At 40.6% G+C, this 20,626-nt stretch overlaps 1 protein-coding gene across 4 annotated transcripts in view; it reads left to right on the top strand.

Annotated features, from left to right (window-relative positions):
• The window catches only part of CSTPP1 (centriolar satellite-associated tubulin polyglutamylase complex regulator 1), a 242,774-nt gene that overhangs the window by 41,628 nt on the left and 180,520 nt on the right, over window positions 1-20,626 (top strand). For all 4 annotated transcript variants that reach the window (XM_017862010.1, XM_017862011.1, XM_017862009.1 and 1 more), the window contains exon 2: window positions 2,839-2,941. In XM_017862010.1, the coding sequence (XP_017717499.1) occupies window positions 2,839-2,941 (103 nt within the window). The remainder of the gene's footprint in view (window positions 1-2,838; window positions 2,942-20,626) is intronic.

Here is a 20,626-nt window from a genome sequence, read left to right as displayed (position 1 = left end):
ATTAACTTTGAGTCCCTGGAGCTAGGGAGGAGGAGAAGCAGGATTTGCTTCTAAGTACAGCTCTTTCATTTCTACCATCAAAAGAAAAAAAAAATCCTGTACTAGCCTTAGGTAGAGCTAAGTCATAAAAGGCCATATAGCCCAAGGAAGGAATCTTTTTGTAAGATCAGGATAAACCCATAGAAGAAAGGAAGGAGAACACAGAGGTGAAAATGCAGCTGATTTTAATGTTTCCCTGGCCATTTTTCCCTCCCAATTTAATACACACCTAATTATAATTATTATATTTTGAAAACAGTGTCAGAAATTGGCAGGTATTATCTTACAGCTTCACTCTCAGTTTTGGCCATTTCTTAAAGAAACAGTTTTCTAGTTGGATGAACTGTTGAGTTGAGGAACTGATTTTGTTTTTACCCCTTTTTGGGTGGGGTTGGGGGTGGGCAGTCAGGGTTTGCAGTGACTGATAGTTGTTAGTTTGGGGAAGCACTCATTTAGATAGAACGAGTCACAGAATGTAAACAGGCCATCCATCTGGACTTTAGGCTGCTGGAAACATGGTGAAACCTTAGTCACTGTGATCATTATGGTCAAGTGAAGACTCTTGAGCTCAGGTTGGCAGATAAACTTACTTGTTTTATGAGCTTCACTAGACTACTAGGACTTCAGAAAGTTTTTTGAAACACCAGTATTTATAAATTTTAGGTAATTCCTTCATATTTTCCTGAGGAATGAAACTGTGAAAGAAGTAAATGTCTGCTTTGGCAGCAACTTCATGGAATTACTTTTTGGAAGGATATCCGTCACTTAGCGTTTTTTGTTCTCACTGCTCCAGATGAAAGTATTTTTCTGAATTTTTTATGGTAAACGGGGACACTGAATTGGAAGCTTCCGTGTAAAGTTTGTCAGGATACCACTGTCATACCTAAGGACAAAATTCAGAGAAGGGGAAGAAGTATTTGAGTATCTGACATCTAAGAAGTTCTGGCCTATGTTGTTTACTGAAGTAAACTCCCAATAACGCCATTTGAGATAGGCTTTTAAGGAAACATTATCAGTCACGTACTATGCACCAAGCACATAGTGGTGTTTTACCTGTATTATCTTACTTATTTCTCATAACCCTATAATGTAAGTACCATTATTACCCCCATTTTACCATGAAGAATAGGCTTGAAGAGTAATTTGTTTATGGTCACGTAGCTAGGAAGCAGCAGAGCTCAGAATGGAGCTCTCAACTCTCTATAGTCAAAAGCCGAAGTTCTTAACCAGTGATTCTTAAACTTAAGGTACATAGGCCGGGCGCGGTGGCTCAAGCCTGTAATCCCAGCACTTTGGGAGGCCGAGACGGGCGGATCACGAGGTCAGGAGATCGAGACCATCCTGGCTAACCCGGTGAAACCCCTCTCTACTAAAAAATACAAAAAAAAAATCTAGCCGGGCGAGGTGGCGGGCGCCTGTAGTCCCAGCTACTCGGGAGGCTGAGGCAGGAGAATGGCGGGAACCCGGGAGGCGGAGCTTGCAGTGAGCTGAGATCCGGCCACCACTGCACTCCAGCCCCGGCGACAGAGCGAGACTCCGTCTCAAAACAAACAAACAAACAAACAAACAAAAAACTTAAGGTACATAAGAAGCACCAGGGGTACTTGTTAAAAATTATTGGGCTCTAGGAAGAAATTTAAGGTCACTAAATCTGGGACAGTGCCAGACTATAAAGCTGCATTTTAAACAGGGCATCCCAGGGGATTCAGATCAAGAAATTGATTGACCATATTTTGAGAAACATAGTTAAATTATATTGCTTTCCATGCTTGATAAAGAAGAAAACAGGTGCAGGCTAAGTAACTATCCAAGATTAAGCTACCAAGACAGAGCCATGATTCAAACTCAGGTCTGTCTCACTCTAATACTCATAGTTTTTATTATACGCCCATGATTAACTCACACACTTCCAAGTCACAACAAATGCAGAAAACATGATGTCTAATAAACCGAGCCAGACAGATTTCATGGTCTTGTTATTTACCAAAGTTAATAACTTGCATACACACCAGTATTAAAATTTTCATGGTCCTTAAACTTTTTTTTTTTTTTTTTTAATTAACTGAGTTTTCTTTTTTTTCTTTTTTGAGATGGAGTCTGACTCTGCCGCCCAGGCTGGAGTGCAATGGCACGATCTCGGCTCACTGCAACCTCCGCCTCCCAGGTTCAAGCGATTCCCCTCCCACACCTTCCTGAGTAGCTGGGATTACAGGCATATGCCACTGTGTCTGGCTAATTTTTGTATTAGTAGAGACAGGTTTTCACCATGTTGCCAAGCTGGTCTGGAACTCCTGACCTCAAGTGATCTGCCTGCCTCAGCCTCCCAAAGTGCTGGGATTACAGGCGTGAGCCACTGTGCCTGGCCAGAGTTTTCTTTACAATCATACCATCCATGCTTCAAGCATGGAATTACAAACTCCCTGGGATAAGTTTCTGATGCAGAAGTGGAAAAGAATAGGAGGTAGAAAGAAAAGAACTTCCAGGTGTATCTGCTGAATGGTGCTAAATCTCCTCTTCAACCCACCCTTGTCATTGAAATGAAGAATAAAGGGTTGATGCTAATACTAACAGCCAGTCAAATGGCAATAGGTCATGTTCACATCATCTCCCAATCTATCCTTTGAGACTATAGCTCAGTTAGGGTCAGCAAGTTTGCTTTGCCTATTCCAGTCCACTGATGAAGTGTCATCAGACAGAGCCAACACCTGGATTGCCTTACACATGACCTACTAGGATTGGGATCATTATTTTTTTAGTCTTTCTCTCATTTTCTCTTTCTCTGTTGCTATTTGATTACAGCTCAGCGACATGTCCTCACCTACATGGAGGATGCAGTGTGCCAGCTGCTGGAGAACAGAGAAGATATTAGCCAATATGGAATTGCCAGGTTCTTCACTGAATAGTAAGTACATGAATGTCGTACTAATACAGTGAACCCAGAGGAGGCGCTTGGAAGCAGGCAGGACACTTGAGGAACAGAGTGGGATAATGCTGATTATGTAGTGGCAGTGAATGTTTAGTTTTGGTAGGTTGGTTGTGGGCCGCCCAAACATGTTTTGGATCATGCCTTTGGTGCAGCTAGTTTTGTCCAGTGATGTCTCATGAATGGTTTTGATTACAGTAGCTTAACAACCGCTTGTTTGATCTATTAGATCTGTTTCTTTAGGTTCCTCTTTTAACTTTCTCCTTTATTCAGAATATTCACTTTGATTTCCTTTAGTTGGTGTTCATCTGGCCTGTTTTTTTCATGGCTGGCTTTTCTCATGGAATTGTTTAGGCTAATGCTCCTTGCAGTTTTCTTTCTACAGGATGCTGTGCCAATCACTTAATGATTTAAGAGTATTTCTAATCAGCAAAATGAAGAGACAACCCACAGAATGGGAGAAAATATTTGCAAACTACCCATCTGACAAGGGATTAATAACCAGAATATATAAGGAGCTCAAACATCCCTATAGGAAAACATCCAATAATCCCATCAAAAAACAGACAAAAGATGTGCATAGACATTTCTCAAAACAAGACATACAAATGGCAAACAGGCATAAGCAAAGGTGCTCAACATCATTGATCATCAGAGAAACGAAAATCAAAACTACAATGAGATAACATCTCACCCCGGTTATAATGGCTTATATCCTAAAGACAGGCAATAACAAATGCTGGTGAGGATGTGGAGAAAGGGAACACTTCTACACTGTTGATGGGGATGTAAATTAGTATAACCACTATGGAGAACAGTTTGGAGTTTCCTCAAAAAACTAGGAATAGGGCTGCCATATGATCCAGCAGTTCTGTTGCTGGGTATATAACTAAAAGAAAGGAAATTAGTATATCGAATAAATATCAGTACTCCTATGTTTGTTGCAGCACTGTTTAGAGTACTAAGATTTGGAAGCAATCTAAGTGTCCATTAACAGATGAATGGGTAAAGAAAATGTGGTACATACACACAATGGAGTATTATTCGGCCCTAAAAGAGAATGAGATCCTGTCATTTGCAACAACATGAATAGAACTGAAGATCATTATGTTAAGTGAAATAAACCAGACACAGAAAGACAAACATTGGATGTTCTCACTTATTTGTGGGATCTAAAAATCAAAACAATTAAACTCATGGACAAAGAGAATAGAAGGATGGTTACCAGAGGTTGGGAAGGGTAGCGGGGGGCTGGGGGAAGAGGTGGGGATGGTTGATGGGTACAAAAAAAAAAATAGAAAGAATGGATAAGACATGCTATTTGATAGCACAACAGGGTGACTAGAGTCAGTGATAACTTAGTTGTTCATTTTAAAATAACTCAAAGAGTTGGCCAGGTGCGGTGGCTCACGCCTGTAATCCCAGCACTTTGGGAGGTCGAGGCGGGTGGATCATGAGGTCAGGAGATCGAGACCATCCTGGCTAACACAGTGAAACCCTGTCTCTACTAAAAATACAAAAAATTAGCTGGGTGTGATGGTGGACGCCTGTAGTCCCAGCTACTCGGGAGGCTCAGGCAGGAGAATGGCGCGAACCCGGGAGGTGGAGCTTGCAGTGAGCTGAGATCCAGCCACTGCACTCCAGCCTGGGCGACAGAGCGAGACTCCGTCTCAAAAAAAAAAAAAAAAAGTATATTTAGATTGTTTGTAACACAAAGGATAAATGCTTGATGGGGTGGATACTCTATTCTCCATGATGTGACTATTTAACGTTGCATGTCTGTATCAAAACATCTCATGTGCCCCCAAAATATATACACCTACTATGTGCCCATGAAAATTAGAACTTAAAAATTTTTTTAAAGAAATATTTCTAGAGGGAGGATATCTTTCATAGATTATATATTTGAAAGATCATACTTAGGCCGGGCGAGGTGGCTCACGCCTGTAACCCCAATACTTTGGGAGGCTGTGGAGGGCAGATCATGAGGTCAGGAGTAGGAGACCAGCCTGACCAACATGGTGAAACCCCATCTGTACTAAAAATACAAAAATCAGCTGGGCATGGTGGCACGCACCTGTAATCCCAGCTACTCGGGAGGCTGAGGCAGGAGAATCGCTTGAACCCGGTAGGCAGAGGTAGCAGTGAGCCGAGATGGTGCCACTGTACTCCAGCCTGGCCAACAGAGAGAGACTCTGTCTCAAAAAAAAAAAAAGGTCATACTTCTTTGTAAAGTATGCTTAGAATGTATAAAAGTCAAAATGATTACTACCTTTTTTATTTTTTTGAGATAGAATTTTACTCTGTTGTTCAGGCTGGAGTGCAGTGGCATCATCATGGCTCATTGTATCCTTGAACTCCTGGGCTCAAGGAATCCTTCTGCCTCAGCCTCCCTAGTAGCTGGGCCTACAGGTATGTGCTGTCATGCCCAGCTAATTTTAAAATTTTTCTTTTGTAGAGACAGTGTTTCAGTATGTTGACCAGGCTGGTTTTGAACTCCAGGCCTCAAGTAATTCTCTTGCCTTGGCCTCTTGAAGTGTTGGGATTGTAGCCATGAGCCACCATGCCCAACTGATTACCACTTTTTGAATATCACAGAACTGTTTTTAGGCTGAATGAGATAAACACTTTAAAATACATTAATCTTCTTTTTCTTCCAACTTTTATTTTAGATACAGGGAATACATGTGCAGGTTTGTTACATGGGTACATTGCACCCAGGTAGTGAGCATAATACCCAATAGGTAGTTTTTGACCCATTACCCCCCTCCTTCCTTCCCTCTAGCAGTCCACAGTGTCTGTTGCTCCCATGTTCATGTCCATGAATGCTCAATGTTTAGCTCCCACTTATAAGTGAGAACATGTGGTATTTGGTTTTCTGTTCCTACATTAATTCACTTAGGATTATGGCCTCTAGCTCCATCCATGTTGCTGCAAAGGACATGATTTCATTCTTTTTTTTATGTCTGCATAGTACTCCATGGTATATATGTACCATATTTTCTTTATCCAATTAACCTTGATGGGCAGCTAAGTTGACTCCATGTCTTTGCTATTGTGAATAGTGCAGCGATGAATGTACGAGTGCATGGGGAGAATGATGTATTTTCCTTTGGCATACCCACTAATGAATGGGATTGCCGAGTCAAATGGTAGCTCTGTTTTAAGTTATTTGAGAAATCTCCAAACTGATTTCCACAGTAGCTGAACTAATTTACATTCCCACCAACAGTGTGTAAGCATCCTCTTTTCTTAGCAGCCTTGCCAGCATCTGTGTGTGTTGGTTTTTTTTTCCTGACTTTTTAATAATAGTCATTCTGACTGGCATGAGATGGTATCTCATTGTGGTTTTGATTTGCATTTCTCTGATGATGAGTGATAATGTCTCTGATGATGAGTGATAATGAGCATTTTTTCATATGTTTCCTGGCCACTTATATATCTTCTTTTGAGAAAGTGTCTGTTCATGTCCTTTGACCATTTTAAAATGGGGTTATTTGAATTTTGCGTCTTGGTTTAAGTCCCTTACAGATTCTGGATATTAGACCTTTGTTGGATGCATAATTTGTCAATATTTTTTCCCATTCTGTAGGTTGTCTATTGATAGTTACTTTTGCTGTGCAGAAGCTTTTTAGTTTAATTAGGTCCCACTTGTCAATTTTTGTTTTTGTTGCAATTGCTTTTGGGGACTTTGCCAAGAATTATTTGCCAAGGCTGATGTTGAGAAGGATATTTCCTAGGTTTGCTTCTAGGATTTTTATAGTTTGAGGTCTTACATTTAAATCTTTAATCTATCTTGAGTTAATTTTTGTATATAGTGAAAGGTAAGGGTCCAGTGTCATTCCTCTGCATATGGCTCGCCAGTTATCCCAGCACCATTTATTAAACAGGGAGTCCTTTCCCCATTGCTTGTTTTTGTCAGCCTTGTCAAAGATAAGATTGTTTTAAGTGTGTGCTTTATTTTTGAGTATTCTATTCTTTCCATTGGTCTACGTGTCTGTTTTCGTACAGTACCATGCAAAACACAATCTTCATGAAAGGATGTGCTAGAGAAATACAAAGCATTATTTTTATTACCAATATGCCATCACATATTTATATAATCATTTCGATTCTCTTTCCTTTTCTTCTGGTTTATTGGGAACATTCTAAGAAAGGAAGAATAATCCTTATAGGCTTCCGTTTAAGTGAATCTTGAACTCAAGTTCATCTTCCTTGAACATAGATTTTTTTTTTCCTTTCTGTTCTCCAGAGGCTCCTTGGAGATCAGACAGCTATTCAGATGGCCTCAACTTGGGTTGCTGTTAGGGGAATACTTGAGATTCCCTAGCTCTTTTGCTGAACTCTGAAGTTCTTATCAGTGAAATCTAGATTTTTTATGGATTGGCATTTTAGGTTCCTTGGAAAAAGAAGCTTTCTGGGAGTAAAGTTGTTCCTTTCACCCAGTCTTCTAAAGGAGGATGAAGTAAAGAAAGGAATTTTACTTGTTCTCGTGATGCGGGCTGGAGCAAATGAGGTGGGCAGGGAATAAAGACTGAGATTGAATAGCCTTGCTTGCTTTTATAGAACTGACAAGCGAACTGACAAGCCTACAGGTCAAGTTTCTAGGCCATTTAATCTGTACCAGCACTCTTGAGGCTCCTTGCCAAGTGAAATATGACTCTTCTGGGGGTAATGCTTCTTCCTGGCTTTTTTCATTTTACTCCCCTCCTCATCTCTGTTATCAGTCTTTTCCCTATTACACTGGTTCCTTGAAGGTAGGCTTTTTTTTTTTTTTTTTTTTTTTGAGGCAGAGTCTCCCTCTGTTGCCCAGGCTAGAGTGCGGTGGTGCAGTCTTGGCTCACTGCAACCTCTATCTCCCGGGTTCAAGAGATTCTCCCGCCTCAGCCTCCTGTGTAACTGGGATTACAGGCGCCCGCCACCATACCCAGCTAATTTTTGTATTTTTAGTAGAGATGGGGTTTCACCATGTTAGCCAGGCTGGTCTCGAACTCCTGGACTCAAGTGATCTGCCCGCCTTGGCATCCCAAACTGTTGGGATTGTAGGCGTGAGCCATTTGCATCTGGCCTCATTTAGTCTTCATCTTTGCATTTCTGGTACTTGGCATGATGCTTCGCATATACTAGATGTTAGGTAAATATTTATTGAATCTACAGCAGTGTCTATATTTTAAGTTATTGAATACTTTCTACTCTTCTAGATTTTGTTATAATAAGGACTGTTTTCTTGTTTTTTCCTCCCTTTCTTTCTTTTTTTTTTTTTTTTGAGACGGAGTCTTGCTCTGTCGCCCAGGCTGGAGTGCAGTGGCCGGATCTCAGCTCGCTGCAAGCTCCGCCTCCCGGGTTCACGCCATTCTCCTGCCTCAGCCTCCCGAGTAGCTGGGACCACAGGCGCCCGCCACCTCGCCTGGCTAATTTTTTGTATTTTAGTAGAGACGGGGTTTCACCGTGTTAGCCAGGATGGTCTCGATCTCCTGACCTCGTGATCCGCCCGTCTCGGCCTCCCAAAGTGCTGGGATTACAGGCTTGAGCCACCGCGCCCGGCCCTCCCTTTCTTATTTTTGGTAAAGCTCTATTTTCTGCCATTTTAGAAGCAGTATACCGTGCACCTAGCACTCCAAAAGTGAATTCCACTTTTCTGTGTAGCCAGTTCTGAGCTGTAGTGAACCAACAGTAAGGCTGACTGTAGGCAGCTTTTATCTACCAATACACTGTTGAAAAAAAATCATTAGCCAGCGGTGGTGGCACATGCCTGTAATCCCAGCTACTCAGGAGGCTGAGGCAGGAGAATCTCTTGAACCTGGGAGGCAGAGGTTGCAGTGAGCTGAGATTGTGCCATTGCACTCCACTCCAGCCTGGGCAACAAGAGCGAAACTCTGTCTCAAAAAAAAGAAAAAAAATCGTAAGATTTTCTACAGTGCTGATAGAAATGTACTTGCCAAGCGGGCTGTTTCTTGTCCCCAAAAAGCTGAAATTTACATAATATACGAGTGACACATACCTGACACTTCCATAACTCTATGACACCAGATTGGCCTGAGATAAGTTATTTCGAGAAGTGAAAAGTAAACCAGCTCCAAAAACTTTTGGGCTTTTTTTTTTTTTTTTTTTTAAGACTTGAAAAGTGTGGATGTATGACAGAATGGGAAGTAATGTAAGTATAATTTGGTAGACACAGAGACCTGGATGATGGAAGCTCCTGAGTTTACTTTGTGAATTTGATTTAGTTAGTGAAAATCCTTCACTTTCAGTCTTCAGTTTTGTTTTTTTTTTTTTGAGATGGAGTCTTGCTCTGTCACCCAGGCTGGAGTGCAGTGGGATGATCTCGGCTCACTGCAAGCTCCGCCTCCTGGGTTCACGCCATTGTCCCGCCTCAGCTTCCGGAGTAGCTGGGACTATAGGCACCTCCCACCATGCCCAGCTAATTTTTGTTTTTTGTATTTTTAGTAGAGATGGGGTTTCACTGTGTTAGCCAGGCTGGTCTCGAATTCCTGACCTTGTGATCTGCCCACCTCGGCCTCCCAAAGTGCTGGGATTACAGGCGTGAGCCACTGTGCCTGGCCTCAGGCTTCAGTTTTGTATTGATTTATAAGAGAAACATAATGAAGTGGAAAGAGCACTACCCTAGAAGGAAGAAGAGCTCCTTATTCTTATAAGTCCTCACTCTATAACCTTGGGCAAATGTCTGAAATATGGGCTTCAGTTGCCTCATCTATGAAGTGAGTTTAATAAAGCCTTACATGCTAATCATAATCATCATAATAATATATTATAATATGCAGTTTTTACTAAACTAATACCATGTCTCAGCTACTACAATTCTTTGAGATGGGTACTATTATTATTGTTATCTCTGTTTTATAGAGGAGGAAGTGGATAGTCAGAAAGGTTAAAATAGCTTCTTCAAGTTCACAAGCTATTAAATGACAGAGTCAGGAATCAAGCCTCATCTGCTGTATTACAGAGGCCACTGTTCTCTGTTGCCTCCAACTCACTTTACTGCTTAGTGTTGCTAGGGCTAACCAGATCATATTTGGAGGTTTCTTCTAGCTATAATTTCTCCTATTTTTGAATTCTCCCTTATGAACTATACTTTGCAAGCTTATCACACAGGCTTAGCTGGTGACCTCAGTTCATTGCCATTTAAATGTTTAATATTGGCCTTTTGGGGGATGCAACTGGAGCTGACTGTAAAGAGCAGGGAGCATGATTTTTAAAAATATGTTAACGGTACCCTTCCATCTTACAGTTTCAAGTTCGCATCTTGAGACTTTCATATATTTAACCATGGGTGATTTACCTTTAAACAGTGATAAAAGTACTCCTTGAAATTGTTTTTGGAAGGCTTCTCTTCTGATTTTCTTCTCTGGGTCTGCTTGCCCTCTCACCTATGCTGTCTGTCACTCCTTGGTTGTTGGTGTTTTCAAACAAGTCCGTGACTGTTCCAGCAAATCTGGATAAACTGCAAAACACAAGTGGCTGAGCAGTACTTTGTATATGTCTGCAAGTCCATGAGCTCTGTAGATCATATTCCTCTGGACACTCTTGAAAGACGGGTGCTAAATCCCAGAGGATTTTCTTTTATGTTGTATGTAACCTCTACCTCTGAATGTTGTCCTTCAACAAGTGGAAGGTAAAAGAAATTAATATTTAGAGGTGCTACTCTAAGAATAGACCAAATGTCAACACTGGGTCAGGACCTCTGAAGAAGTACATCCAAGAAAATGAGGCGAGAGTACTCTAACTTAGAAACCACAGCAGAGTGTGACCAGATTCTTGTGGTAAAGATAAAATGAGAAATGTGGCTTTTTGAGACATTGGAAAATAATGATGAGAGAAAAACAGGCTGAAATCTGAGAATTCCTATCAGAATTGGGAACCATTCTTCACAGGCTAAATTGATAGTTTACAATACTGTGGCATCAGGGAGCTTGACCTCCACATACTAATATAGAAATGAATAATATTCTGTGGTCTTAGTTGGTGGGCCCAGGAGAGCTCACTTTTATGGTCAAGTGTCTTGTTTTTGTTTTTTAAAGGATGATTTTAGTTTTTTGGTGAAGTTTTTATGATGACTGTTTTGGTTGCAAGGGAAAGAAGTATACAGACTACCTTTGGTTTATTTTAAGGATACGTGAGAATATAGGACGGCATTCATTTGCAAATTATTCATTCACAAATTATTTTTGGGCACCTACTCTGTGCCTGTGTGTACTATGCAATGGGAATGGAGCAGTGAGTAAGACAAATAAGGTACCTATTTATGAACCTACTGTTTTAATGAAGGCAATAATCAATAAACAAGCAAATTGATGAGGATGAGAATAGCTAACAGTTAATAAACACCATGTGCTAGGCACTGTTCTAAGCATATAATAAATATTATTTAATCTTCACAGTTCTATAAACAGGGTATTAGTATCATCCTCATTTTACTCATAAGGAAATTCAGGTGCTTAAAAGTAACATTCTCATGGTTACACAGCTGGTAACTGTAACAAGACAAATAACAAGAAAACAGCCAGAGTAACATAATATATAGGATGGACAGGGAAGGCCTCTTGGAAGAGATAATGATTGAGAGCTCATCCCATCAGAGAACCAATAACCTAACTCAGAGGGTGACTCACCTTCTCTTTGTCCACCTGGATTATCTAAGTAAGCTTCCTGTGTCCAAAAAAGATCATTTGATTGATTTTATTTGTTGCTACTGAGAGTGGAGTACCCTTAATAGGCAGTGTTCCTAGGACCCCCTCATGGGTAGTTGGCCTCCCTCATGCCCTGCTCCTATTTAACCAGCGAAAGTAAATAAAATAATTAGTCATCAAAAGTATTTGTGTTCTACACTACATAGTATAAATATGGAGATGGAAATCTTTGTCAGTTTTTAGAAAAGAGGCATTAATAATTTCATTTTGATACATGTTAATCATCAGAATTAATTTTGATTCAAGATAAATCCATAATAGAACGTCATTAATTCATCCTTGGAGAAAAAAGAGATTCCAATATCCATATCCATTTTTTTTTCCTTTTTCTTTTTTTTTTTTGTTTTTAATTTATTTAATTTTTTTTTTTTGAAGACGGAGTCTCGCACTCTTCGGCCCAGGCTGGAGCTGCAGTGCCGAGTTCAGTCTCACTGCAACTCCGCTCCCGGGTTTGAGCCATTCCTCCTGCTTCAGCCTCACCCGAGTAGCTGGGACTATACAGGGCCCGGCGCCACTCACCTCGGCTAGTTTTTGCCATTTTTAGTAGAGAGGTGTTTCCACCCGTTTAGTCTCAGGATGGTCTCGATCTCTGACCTCGTGATCCGGCCGTTCGGCTCCCAAAAATGCTGGATACGGCTTGAGCGCACCGCGCCCCGGCCTCGGTTTTTTTTCTTTTACCTTAAGTTCTGGGATATCATGTGGCAGTGCAGAGCGTGCAGGTTTGTTACATAGGTAATAGTGCATATTCCTAAATAACTTAAAATGTAACTCTAATGAAAACAATCCATGATTATAAAATACATATCGTTTCTTTTTTTGTTTTTTCAGACAGTTACTCTAAACCCTGTGAAAAGATGACCCACTTCTTTCCTACATAATCTAGAACAATCAGGGTATAAACATTCATTCTAAAGGTGACAGATTTTTTTAGGATCATTCACCATCTAGAGTTTAAGTAGTGTTGTTTGGGGTTCTTCTTGTGTCCGTGGTAACAGAGGAGCAGGTGTGAGCCAACAAGAAGCACATCAGAACAAACCAAGACTTCACTGATTTCCAGGCTTGTAGCTTTGAATGAGAGATGGACTTGAGACTTCTTTGGGCCATTTCTGCTCATGTTTTCTCTACTTATTTTTGTTAAATTGAGCCAAAATGTGGTGTGGTGAAGTAATGGTGACTAAACCTATTATAGACTTCTTCAAAAGGGGTAATGCTTCCCCCTGTACCCACCCCCTCCCCTGCCTTTTTTCCATAGTTCAGTTCTTCGCTGGAGTTGACACATTGTAACAGAAAATTACCCATTTCTCATTGTCAGCATCTGGATTCCCACAGACTCAGATAATTGTCAGGAATAGATTTGCCTTCGGTTAAAGCAACCCTATCCCCACTGTTACTCGGCCAGGCACCTCTGTTAGGCCATCATAGAACCAAATCTATAGAGGATTCTGGCTCTTTTCTATATTACTAGAGAGATGCTATAGCATAAAGACTGCAGGAAGCCATAGTGGTAAGTTAAGAGTCACCAAAATCTGTTTTGAAACTTAAAAATCCAGGGTCATTGAGGATGCAAGAAGTTGCCTGTTTTTGTAGAATCCATCTCACTTCTTCAGTTCCTTTGTGTTATGGTTAAAGGAAACTATCCAGCAGCACTTGACCTGGTAATGGAGGAAGCTATTTCACAGCCCACTGGTCCCTTGACTCATTTGGAAGTCAGAGTCAAAGGTTACAGAAGTAATAATTGGGCCCAGATTCTCCCTGTCAGGAAAGACCTTACTCCCCCCCACCCCCTGCCTTCTACAAGTTAGAAGAAACTTACCTGTTATGAAACCATCCAATAAGAGGAAATGAAGAAAACACCATCCTTGGCTGAAGTGTTCTCAAGCCCCAATGATATTATTTCTGTTCTCATGGGAGCTGCTTTTGCAGCTAGCTAGTATAAAATTTAGGTCTGATTTTTTTACATTAAAATATCTCCCCTTAGAGAAATAACTTGATTTATTTCAATCTATAAATAATATAAAGGATCTTTATTTGGTTCAAGCCCTGATATTCCTTCATACCACCACTCTGATAATTCCCTGAATACTCCTCTGGGAATCAAGTACATACACATGAGTCTGAATTAACAAGTGTCATGCCATTAGCAATGTAAAGTCAGTCATCAGCAGTTAAGAAACTAAGCCAGATGTAGTGACTCACACCTATAATCCCAATACTTTGGGAAGCCAAGGTGGGAAGATCACTTGAGGCCAGGAGTTTGAGACCAGCCTGGGCAACACAATGAGACCCCTGTTTCTACAAGAAGAAGAAGAAGTTTAAAAAGCTTTACTTCACCAACAACAGAACAATTTAAAATTTTCAGTGCTTTTAATTTCTTCCATAATTTGCTCAGAACTCCAGCAGATCAATCTGTGGAACTAGTGGCACAGGCTTGGCACTAGAGTAGGAAAGAATGACACAATTTGGCACCTTTAACCAGAAGATCTTTAATGAGCTGGCATGGGGGTGGAGGGGATAGAGAGGAAGGAAGGACAGTTAGGATTTTGGCAGTAACACAAAGGTTCTTCTTCCCTGAGAAAAGTGAAATGAAATTCAAATGAAGCTTCGCTCTGCTTTTAGAATTTGCTAAGATGTTTGTCTGTCTCTCAGCTCCCAGGCCCCTTGCAGGTGCATCTTTATAGTCAATGACTTCTCCAAAAAAACAAATTGTCTCTCAGGATCCTTCAGGAGGGGTCATATCTAACCAATTTCTTGTCTGAGGACATAATTGTGGTTCCCTTCTTCAACTATCAGATGCAATGCTACCAGCACTGCAGAAACTGTCTTATCAGAAAGTGACACAAGTGTGCACATTTCTCTTAGGACACAGTTCTAGTATTGCTGAGTTCTGGGGCTACAGCAGTAGATAATACTACAATGAAAGGTGTTTGGGAAAAGCATTGTTTCCTGGGTGGCTGTAGAAGCAGACTTGAAATCATCCCTTTGTCATTAAATAACAACAACAAATGTCTTTGTTGATGTCCTTGTATTATAATTTTCTAGGTCTAGATTTTCACTAGGGATGATAATACCTATATTTTAGGGTTGTTATGCAAATCACATGAAATGACACATATAAGATGTCTGGCTATATATAATTCATCTTCATTATGTGTTGTTCTCCTTAAGCTCCACTTTTCTGGGATTTTGCATCTCTGTGGCTCTGGATAGTCTTCCTTTTCTCTCTCTTTAAATGGCATCAGAGTTGAAGATCTTGAGGACTTTTTAGTCTCTCTTTTGTATTTTTTTTGGTTGTTGTTGCTGTTTTGTTTGTTTGTTTGTTTGTTTTGAGATTGGGTCTCATTCTGTCATCCAGGCTGGAGTGCTGTGGCGCAAACATGGCTCACTGCAGCCTTAACCTCCTGGGCTCAAGCAGTCCTCCTACCTCAGCTTCCCATGTAGCTGTGGTCACAGGTGTGTGCCACCATACCCAGCTAACTTTTTTTTTTCTTTTTTGTAGAGACAGGGGTCTCATTTTGTTGCTCAAGCTGGTCTTGAACTCCTGGGCTCATGTTATCCTCCTGCCTCAGCCTCCCAAAATGTTGAAATTACAGGTGTGCACCACTGTACCTGGCCTCTCTTACTTTCTATAACACTTCTTGCTTGCCCTGTATTTTGTGTACATTTTTGGAGATTAAAATATTCAATGATTGCCTGCATGACTCTTAGCCACTCCACTCATCCTTTAGGTCATTCACAGAATAGCCTAAGAAAGTTTTTCTCTTTGTTTTCTTTGCATATGCCATTTTCTCACTTCCTGTCTTTACCCCCTTTCCTCTACATACTAGAATTTTAAAACTCAAGGTGTAATGGGAGACTTGAGTCAGTCAACTCTATCCAACTTGTGTTGTTCCCACTCTTAGCTCTAGCGGCACAGTGATGTGCTCAGGGTAATGAAAAGCAGACTTTCTCTGCTGAGGTCATTGCTCCTCATGCTGGCAGCCTGCTCCAGGAAGCTGTTTATCTGTGCTTGCAGAGCCAAGCTCCAGCCTCTGAACAGTTGGAATGTACTGAGAAACCACAGAGCCCAAAGAGAGAACATTACACAGGCAGTTCCAGGCAGGGAGAGTATATTTACACCAGACAAACTGCAGCTTACATGTGTGGGGATAATTGTTCATCTGCACACTCTCATACTTTACCTTCTACATAATCTATATACCCTCTCAAGAAGGTTTAACCAGGAGAACTTGTACTGCTGTGTCCAAATTACCCTGAACATCCCCTAACATGTCATAAGGAAAAAGAGATACTATAGAAAATTTGATGTAAAACTTTTAAGGTAGTTTTTTTTTTTTTTTTGTGAGTCGAATTTGATGTTTAGAATCTTAGACCTTATAAGCCTGATCACTAAAGCGTTCAAAATGCTGTTTCTTCATGGAAATGTTTTCTTCATCCCTTTACAAAATATTCAAAATATTAAGTATTGTTATAGAGCTTCAAATGTGCTCTATATTAATAGGAATATAAGATATGGTCACTTCCCTGTGAAATGTAATCTGGTTAAAGAGATAAAAACTCATTGGATAACAAACAATTACAGAACAATACAAGACCTTATATAATGGCATTAATTTATATGGCCTAGTACACTGAGAACTGACAGTAAGAAAAAATAATGACTATTAGTTAAGTAAAAGTAGTTAAGTCATTATAGAGCAGTTTGTCTTGATTTGGAAAGGTAGGTAGAGTTTGGATAAACAAAACAGAAAGGAGACGTATTTTGTGACATGAAAGCACCATAACATAGTGGTTAAGAACATGGACTTTGGAGTCAGATAGGTCTGTGTTACAGGGCCTACTACTTACTGGTATGAGATCTTGAGCAGATTGCTTACCTCATCTATAAAATAGGGAGACTCATATATAAAATATAAAATGCATGTTACATAATTGTTGGAATGATTAAATGAGTTAATGAAAGTAAAGTGCTTGGTATTCCACTTAAGATACAGTAAGTGTTGAATTAATTGGTAGCTACTGCTACTACTGTTGTTCGCTCCTTCATTCAATGTATATTTACTGAGCGCCTATGTCTTAGTCAGTGTTCTAGATACCAGGGATATAGCAGTGAAAAAAACAGACCAGAAATTTCAACTCTATGGAGCTTCCATTCTGAAATTGTCTCTATTTTACCTTTTTAGAATGTGTGTGAATTATTTTGGACTTACACAAAGTTTAAAAAAAATTTATATATGGAGTTCCCACATCCATTTCATACAGCTTCTACTAATGTTAACATTTCCTGTATCCATAGTATAATTGCCAAAATCAAGAACTTAACATTAATTTAAAGCTATTAACTAATCTATAGGTCTTATTTAAATTTTCACTTTCATTTTTGAAGGGCAATTTTTTTCCTGAGATAAATTCTAGGTTGGCAGCTGTTTTACCATTCCATTATCTTTTGGTTTCTACTGACTTTGCTGAGAAGTTGCTATCAGTTTTATTCTTGCTTCTTTGAAAATAATCTTTTTTTAAATCTCTGGATGGTTTTTGGATATTTCTGCTTGGTCTTTGATTTTTGATAGTTTTAGTGTCATGTGTCTAGGTTTGCTTTTCTTTATATTTGGTGTTCTTAGTGCTTCTTGAACCTATAGCTTGATATCATTTATCAGTCTTGGAAAATTCTCAATAATTAGCTCTTCAGATTTACTTCTGTTCTACTCTCTCTCTCTGTCTATGTCTCTTTGTTTTGAGGCAGGATCTCTGTCTGTCACCCACATTGGAGTGTAGTGGTGCAGTCATGGCTTACTGCAGCCTCAACCTCCTGGGCTCAGGCAATCCTCTTGCCTCACTCAGCCTCCCAAATGGCTGGGACCACAGTTGCATGCCACCACAGTCAGCTAATTTTTTTTTTTTTTTGGTAGAGATAGAGTCTTGCCATGTTGCCCAGACTGGTCTCAAACTCCTGGGCTCAAGTGATCCTCCTGCCTCGCCTTCCCAAAGTGCTGGGATTACAGACATGAGCCAACACAACTGGCCTCTGCTCTCTCTTTACTCCTATTGGGATTCTAATTATACAAACATTAGACCTTTTCATGGTATTCTCTGTCTCTTATGCTCTTTTTTGCATTTTCTATCATTTTGTGTGTGTGTGTGTGTGTGTGTGTGTGTGTGTGTGTGTTTTTGAGACAGAGTCTCACTCTGTCACCCAGGCTGGAATGCAGTAGCATGATCTCGGCTCACTGCAACCCACGTTTGCCTCCCAGATTCAACTTGCTCCGCCTCCCAGGTTCAAGTGATTCTTCTGCCTCAGCCTCCTGAGTAACTGGGATTACAGGCGCCCACCACCGCAGCTGGCTAATTTGTGTTTTTAGTAGAGATGGGGTTTCGCCATGTTGGGCAGGCTGGTCTCAAACTCCTGACCTCAAGTGATCTGCCCGCGTCGGCTTCCCAAAGTGCTGGGATTACAGGCATGAGTCTCCATGCACAGCCCATCATTTTGTAGTTTATGCTTTATTCTGGATATTTTCTTCTGATCTATTTTCCAGGTCATTAATTCTCTCTTCATTCCTGTGTAATTTACTATTAAAACCATCTACTGAGTTCCTAATTCTAATTATTGTATTTTTTTAGCTCAAGTATTTTATTCAGTTTTGTTTGTTTCCTTGCTAAATCTTGCCTTTCTTTGCTTGAACACAGTAAATAATAAAGCATGGTTATTACAAAGTCCATAATTTATTATCTGGATTCCCTGTGGGTCTGTTTCTGTTTTCTGTCCTATCTCTTCATTTTTTTTTTTACTCCATTATCTTATCTTGTGTTATATATTTTTTTTCTCTAGTTGAGTTCTGTAAATTGTGTTTGAAAAACCATACAGATAATGTGAGGCCCAGAATGATGCTATCTTTCTTCGGAGGGGATTTATATTTGCTTCTGGCAGATGGCCTGGGCACTAGCAATGCTGGATTACCTCAATCCCATGAGGTTTTGAAAGGATTTGAATATAGATTTACATATCAGGGAGGGCTAATTTTCAGTAAAGCTCTTAGGAGTGCCAAAAGAGCCTTAGGGGTTTACCAGAGTTCCACCCCTCAACCTGGGTGGGTCCTGAACTCTAATTTTTTTTTTTTTTTTGAGACTGAGGCTCACTCTGTTGCCCAGGCTGGAATACAGTGGCATGATCTTGGCTTACTGCAACCTCTGCCTCCTGGGTTCAAGTGATTCTCCTGCCTCAGCCTCCCGAGTAGCTGGGATTACAGGTGTGCGCCACCATGCCGGGCTAATTTTTTATATTTTTTTAGTAGAGACGGGGTTTCACCATGCTGGCCAGGCTGGTCTCGAACTCCTGACCTTGTGATCTGCCTGCCTTGGCCTCCCAAAGTGCTGGGATTACAGGCGTGAGCCACCATGCCCAGCCAACTCTAATTTTTTGTCCGTAAGCCCTAACAGCATTTGAAAACCCAGGAATTTAACATTAATTCAAAAGTATTAACTGCTTAGTGTATCAGTTGAATCTTCCAGAACTGGCAAAGGCCCCTAGAGCTACCAGTGGGTATAATAATACCTTATTTCTGAAGTGGTGATGAGTATAAATGATATTGTGAGATATCTGGTGTGACAGTAATGTTATATGAAAATATCTGAGGTGTCTTTTTTTTTTCATTTTAAAGTTTTTTGTAAAGATTTGGTTTTCCTGTATTGCCCAGGCGGCTCTCAAACTCCAGTCCTCAAGTCATCCTCCCGCCTCAGCCTCCTAAAGTGCTGGAATTGCAGGTGTGAACCACTGTGCCTAGCCAATATCTGAGATTTCTATTACTGAAAGAGTCACAGGTACTGTTAATTCTATGTTTATATTCATAATAGAAGGAAATGCCAAATTCCAGTTAGAAGTTAGTAAAATAGACATATAAAATTTCCCTGGCTCATGCCTCCCAGCACTTTGGGAGGCCGAGGCAGGCAGATCACGAGGTCAGGAAATCAAGACCATCTGGCTAACAGGGTGAAACCCTGTCTCTACTAAAAATACAAAAAAAATTAGCCGGGTGTGGTGGCAGGCGCCTGTACTCCCAGACTTTCGGGAGGCTGAGGCAGGAGAATGGCGTGAAACCGGGAGGTGGAACTTGCAGTGAGCCAAGATCACGGCACTGCACTCCAGCCTGGGCAACATAGCGAGACTCCATCTAAAAAAAAAAATTCCCCATCCAAGCGTGTGGATCTCTTGAATTTAATCCATGGACCCTTCTGTTTAGAAACCCCACACATTGGGAAAAGTGGCACTAAATGCTCAGCTCACCTTTCTCGGTTTTATTCTATCATAACTTGGCCTTGTCATTCTTCATTTGCCTTGGTGACTCTCTGATGACTTCAGACAATTGCCTTGAATAATTTATCCATTTTTTTTCTCAGCCAGAATGGTTAGTCTGAATTACCTACTCTACTTCTATTGGAAGAAGAACTCTTTTAGAACTTGCATTCTGATGGAACATATTAATAATTAGTTGAAGTAGAAAATATCGTACACTGCAAGGGATCATAAAGGAATCTAATTTGACTTGTGGAGGACTCGTACAAGGTAAAAAGCAACAAACAGAAAATGTATAATGAGGATAGGGCCAGTTTGTGGAAGGCTCAATTATATTGAAATAAGTAGAAAGGTAAAATGACTGAATGTGGTGGCTTATGCCTGTAATCCCAGCACTTTGGGAGGCCAAGGCGGGAGTATCACCTGAGGTCAGGAGCTCAAGACCAGGCTGGCCAACATGGTGAAACCCCATTTCTACTAAAAATAGAAAAATTAACTGGGTGTGGTGGCGGGCGCCTGTAATCCCAGCCACTTGGGAGGCTAAGGCAGAAGAATTGCTTGAGCCTGGGTGGCAGAGGTTGGGAAGTTACAGGGAGGTTGCAGGGACCCAAGATCACACCACTGCACTCCAGCCTGGGCAACAGAGCAACAGAGACTCTGTCTCAAAAAAAA

This window comes from Rhinopithecus bieti, unplaced genomic scaffold (assembly GCF_001698545.2).
Source record: "Rhinopithecus bieti isolate Rb0 unplaced genomic scaffold, ASM169854v2 scaffold_61533, whole genome shotgun sequence".
NCBI lineage: Eukaryota > Metazoa > Chordata > Mammalia > Primates > Cercopithecidae > Rhinopithecus > Rhinopithecus bieti.
The sequence above is the reverse complement of the archived record's forward strand: the minus strand, read 5'-3'. Positions and strand labels throughout refer to the sequence as shown.